Source organism: Cucurbitaria berberidis (assembly GCF_010015615.1).
Source record: "Cucurbitaria berberidis CBS 394.84 unplaced genomic scaffold K460scaffold_9, whole genome shotgun sequence".
NCBI lineage: Eukaryota > Fungi > Ascomycota > Dothideomycetes > Pleosporales > Cucurbitariaceae > Cucurbitaria > Cucurbitaria berberidis.
In genome coordinates this window covers 53,288-58,805 of record NW_024468943.1, presented here as the reverse complement: position 1 = coordinate 58,805, position 5,518 = coordinate 53,288, and the positions used below count along the sequence as shown (strand labels likewise).

The 5,518-nt window shown below is 24.5% G+C and overlaps 2 protein-coding genes across 2 annotated transcripts; both read right to left on the bottom strand.

Moving 5' to 3' along the window:
- Positions 1-2,475: 2,475 nt before the first annotated feature.
- On the bottom strand, positions 2,476-2,637 carry K460DRAFT_297690 (uncharacterized protein; the record flags this gene model as incomplete). Its single annotated transcript, XM_040929729.1, has 1 exon — positions 2,476-2,637. A coding segment is annotated over one exon (162 nt), but the record flags the coding sequence as incomplete, so codon positions are not given.
- Positions 2,638-4,526: 1,889 nt separating this feature from the next.
- Positions 4,527-4,676, bottom strand: K460DRAFT_297699 (uncharacterized protein; the record flags this gene model as incomplete). The annotated part of the gene is made up of 1 exon (XM_040929730.1): positions 4,527-4,676. A coding segment is annotated over one exon (150 nt), but the record flags the coding sequence as incomplete, so codon positions are not given.
- Positions 4,677-5,518: the final 842 nt, after the last annotated feature.

Genomic DNA, 5,518 nt, shown 5'->3' with positions numbered 1-5,518 from the left:
ATTAAGCTATATATATTTAAGTATAAGCAATTATACTATAAAACTGCAAATAGCTTATTAAATTAGTTATTATTTATTTAATAGTACTTTACTACTTAGATAACTATAGTAATTCTAGAGCTAATATATGCTAAAAACCCTAACTTTAGAAAGGGTATATTTATTAGATAAAAAACTAACGCCTTTTAGGGCTTTTTAGTAATTTATAATAATTTTATAGATTATATAGCTTTGCGCTAGTAACAGTTTATTTAAATTTCTACTTTATTAACTTTTAATAGTAAGGTATTAGCTTACTATAGTTTTAATAAGTAACAGGGAATTAGAGTTTAATTCTAGAAAAAGAGTTTAAAAAATAGCTACTATATTTAAAAAAGGCAGCAGGCGCGCAAATTACTTAATCCTAATATAAAAAAGTAGTAATAATAAATACTAATATAGGGCTTTTTTGGGTTTTGTAATTGGAATAAGTACAATTTAAACTTTTTAATAAAGAATAATTAGAGGGTAAGTTTAGTACTAGCAGCTGCAGTAATTCTAGCTCTAATAGTATATATTAAAGTTGTTGCAGTTAAAAAGCTTGTAGTTAAAACTTAGGTCTAGCTAGTAAGTCTGCCTTACTGTATATACTTGTCTAGCTAAGCTTTTTTTTTAGAAAATTTTATGCCTTTTACTAGGCGTATTGGGGACTAGGACTTTTATTTTAAAAAAATTAGAGTATTTAAAGCAGGCTTTTGCTTAAATATATTAGTATAGAATAATAAAATAAAATATATAGTTTTATTTTGTTAGTTTCTAAAACTGCTATAATAATTAATAGGGATAGTCGGGGGCATTAGTATTTAATTATTAGAAGTAAAATTTTTAGATTTATTAAAAACTAACTACTGCAAAAGTATTTGCTAAAAATATTTTTATTAATTAGTAAATAAAAGTTAGGGAATTAAAAATAATTAGATACTATTGTAGTTTTAACTGTAAACTATACTAATTAAAAATTAGGCAATATTCTTTTTTTTAACTCGCTCAGTATTTTACGAGAAATTAAAGTTTTTAAGTTTTAGGGGGAGTATAGTTGCAAGGCTAAAACTTAAAAAAATTAACAAAAGGGTATTACTAGGCGTAAAGCCTGTAGCTTAATTTAACTTAATATAAAAAAACTTACTAGGTTTAGATAAAATAAGAATTAATAGATTAAAAGCTTTTTTTTAATTTTTTAGGTAGTAGTGCATAGCTGTTCTTAGTTAGTAAAGTAATTTATCTGCTTAATTATAATAATAAATAAAACTTTAACTTACTAAATAGCTAGGCTAGCTTTAGCTAGTTGCCAGCTTTTTAAAAAGACTATTAGTTTAAGCTAATAAAAGTTTAAAGCAATAATAAGTTTGTAATACTTTTAGATATTTTAGGCTATATGCGCGCTATACTAATAGAACTAATAAGTTTTTTATTTTAGCTAAAAAGTTTAAGTAATTTTATTAAACTCTATTGTGCTAGGGATAGAGCATTACAATTATTACTTTTTAATAAAAAATGCTTAGTAAGCGCGTGTTATTAGTATATATTAATTATATTTCTACTTTTTGTATATACTGCCTATTGCTACTACTAATTAAATAGCTTAGTAAGGCTTTTAGACTAGCTTAGGAAAGTTAGCAATAATTATTTTAAGCTAGAAAGTTTGTTAAATTTAGTTATTTAGAGGAAGTAAAAGTTATAACAAAGTTTTTGTAGGTAAATCTGCAGAAGGATTATTATTAATTTTTGGGAAAACTTTAGTTTCTATTTAAACTTTTATTTTTTGCGTACTATTTATTTCTTTAGTAGGCTCTGCCTACTAATAAAATACTATAAAAATCTTTTGTAATTGCAATTAGCGTTAGAAAATATATAATAATTATAACTTTTAATAACAGATTTTTTAGTTTTAGTATCGATAAAAAACGCAGCAAAATGCGAAAAGTAGTATAAATTGTAGAATTTAGTAAATTATTAAATTTTTAAATGCATATTGCACTTTTTAATATTTTATAAAGCATACTTATTTAAGCGTTATTTGTACTTTTAAGCTTTATTTAGTATTAAGTATTTGTTTTTATTTTATGCGCAGAACTTGCTTTAAAGTAATTAGCAGCTAGTATACTTACTTTAAAGCGTAGTATATTTTGCGTTTTTTAGCTTAAACGCTTGCGTTTATAAAGCCTATACTTTTGCTTTTAACTTTAAATTAAGTAGGAATACCTGCTAAACTTAAGCATATTAATAAATAGAAAAAAAGAAACTAACAGAAATTGCTTTAGTAATAGCAAGTAAAGCAGCATTAGCTTAAATTTAAAATTTAGCTTTTTTAAAGTTTAAGTTGTAATTTGCAGAAAGCGCTTTAGTATTAGTAGTAGTTTAAGTTTTTTAGAATAGAATATTATAGAAAGTAAAAATCCTGTACGTAGTCGCTAACCTTTGCTATATAAAACCCTTTTAATAAGTTAAGTTATTTAGAAATGCAGCTTTAAATAGGAAGTAAATTTCTTTTAAAGCTAAATACTGGCTAGAAACTAATAGCGCACAAGTAGAGTAATTAAAAAATAAAAAGCACTTTAAAAAGAAAGTTAAATAGTATATAAAATTATTAAAAGGGAAGTACTTGCAGCTAGACTTGCCTGTAGTTGCTTATTTAGGTTTTTGCTTAGTATACTTTTTTATAAGCAAGCTAGTATTAGTTTAAGCAGTTAAATAAAAGCTTTTATTATATACTTTTTTTTAGGGAGGCTTTATAGAAAAAGTAATATATAACTAGCTTAAACTAAAGTCCGCGCATTTACTAGGATGCTAGTATAATAGCTATAAGTAGCCTGTTTTGAAATACAAACTAAGGAATTTAATATTTATACAAGTATTTAGGTATTAAGCCCAAATGCGTAATAAAAGTAAATAAAAGTAGAATTTTTTTTAGAGTGTACTATTAACTAATCTTAATGTTTTTAGATAGATTTAAGTAAAAATATAGCTATTAAAACTTAAAAAATAGTAAACTATGCTTAAATAAAGTAAAGCTAGAAAAAACTTTAGTAAAAGCTTATAGCAGTTTTAATGTGCAAATTAATTGTTAAATTTAGGTATAAGGGCAAAAAACTAATTAAACTATTTAGTAGCTAGTTCCTGCTAAAGTTTCCTTTAAGATAGTAGTAATATATTTAGTTTTATAAAGTAAAGCAAATAATTAGAAGCCTAAAAGTTAAAATAACTTTTATTTATTCTTAAATTTTAAATATGTAAGAAGTTTTTGTTACTTAATTAAATATAAATACTTAAATATACTATTACTAGTAGGCTATTTTTAGTAAGCAGAACTAGTAATGCGGGATAAACTAAATGCAGAATTAAAGTGCTAAAATACACGCTTATTAGACACTACAAAAAGTATTAGTTTATTTAGACAGTAGGATAGTAGCTATAGAAATTAGAATCTGCTAAAAAGTATGTAATAACTTACTTGCTAAATAAACTAGTTTTAAAAATAAATAGTGCTTAAGCGTGTTATTTATACCCTACTACTAGGGCAAAATTTAAGCCCTAGTAAGTAGGCAGGCGTAGAAGCTTGTAATAAAGCTTTAAAAGTAACTTTAAATTAAATAGCTTTTAGTGCAGATTTTAGTAGTAGTAGTAAATACTTAAATAAAAACTTTAAGGACTAAAGTAGAGAAAAGTTCTATATAAACAGTAGTTAGATATAAGTTAGTTAATTTTAAAAAATAAAGTAATTTTGTTTTAATATTAGCGCTTGCGCTGCGCCCTTAAAAGAAAAGCTAGTTAATATTCTAGTACTTAGATATAGATTTTTTGCAGTAATGCAACTAAGAGCAGAAACTTTAGTAAAAGCTTTAAAAAGAGTTTTTTTTTCTTTTTAATAGTTTATTACTCTAAAATTAGTTTGTTTAGAGCTAGGGTTTAATAGCTAGAAAAGTACTATATTTTTACAGCATTTAGTGCGCTCCTAACAAGCCTTAAAAATTTATTTAAAAAAATAGTTTTTATACTAAGTTGTATTTATAACTGCAGCAGGTTTCTAAAGTAAAAAACTTCTAGTTAATAGAACAATATAAATAAGGGAAGTTAGTAAAATAGATTTATAACTTTAAAAAAAAGATTAGTTTTAAAAGTTAAGTATATTAGGTTTTAGGAAGAAGCTTCTAGTGTAGAAAAGTACTAGCTGCAAAGTAAGCGCTTTTTAGTACTAGAGTGCAGGTATTTTTAGTAGGCTTTAGCTATTTAGTGTGCGTTTAACAACTAACTTAGAACTAGTATAAATAAAGGGAATCTAACTATCTAATTAAAATATAGCATTATAATAGCTAGAAAGTAGTATTAATATAATATAATTTCTACTTAGTACTCTAAATATTAAAGCAAAGAGATTCGATTAAGCGCGGGTAAATAGCAGAAATAACTATAACTTTTTTAAAGTAGCTAAATACTTTATTATTTAATTAGTAACGCGCATAAATAAATTAACAAAATTCTTACTATTTTTATTTATTATTTAGTAAAATTACAGCTAAGGGAACAGGCTTAGCTAAATTAGTAGAGAAAAAAAACCTTGTTGAGCTTAACTCTAGTTTAATATTATAAAAAAATATAGGGGGTATAGAATAGGTAGGAGCTTTAGCGCTAGTAAAATACTACTACTTTTATAGTTTTTTTACTTATTTAATAAAGCGGAGCTAGGCTTTATTACTTAATTTTTAGTATTAAAATCCTTTGTAGGCTGATCTGGGTTAAAAATATTATTAGGTAGAGAATTTAGCTAGGGCGGTATATTTATTAAACTATAACGCAAGTATCTTAAAGAAAATTTATAGAAAATACAAATTTCTAGTAGAGCAAAAGGGCAAAAGTCCCCTTAATTTTAATTTTTAGTGTAAATATAAACTATAAAAGTGTAGCTTATTAATTTTTTAATTTTTTAAAATTTGAGGCTAGAAGTGCTAGAAAAGTTACTATAGAGATAACTAGCTTGTAGCAGCTAAGCGTTTATAGTAATATTGCTTTTTAATTCTTTAATATTAGCTTTTCCTATTATACTAAAGCAGAATTTAGTAAGTATTGGATTATTTACCTACTAATAGGGAACGTAAGCTGAGTTTAAACTATTGTAAAATAAATTAGTTTTACTCTACTAATAACTTTACTTTAATAGTAATACTGCTTAGTACAAAAAAAACTGCAGTTTTAGATAATTAGTTTTTATAGCTATTTAACTAGGCATTGCCGCGAAGCTACTATTTGCTAAATTATAATTAAATATTTTTAAATTAGAATTTATACTAAAATAGAGTAATTTCTGCCTGCACTAGTTAGATATAAATAGGCTTTTAGCCTAGAACTTTACTAGGCCAGTATTAGTAGTTTTATTAAAGTTAGGGCTACTAGCTAGCGTATTACAATTATATAGTGCGTAGGATTAAATTTTTTGCAAATAACTTAGTTATTTAGCTAAGTTATATAAGTAGTTAAGTAGCTT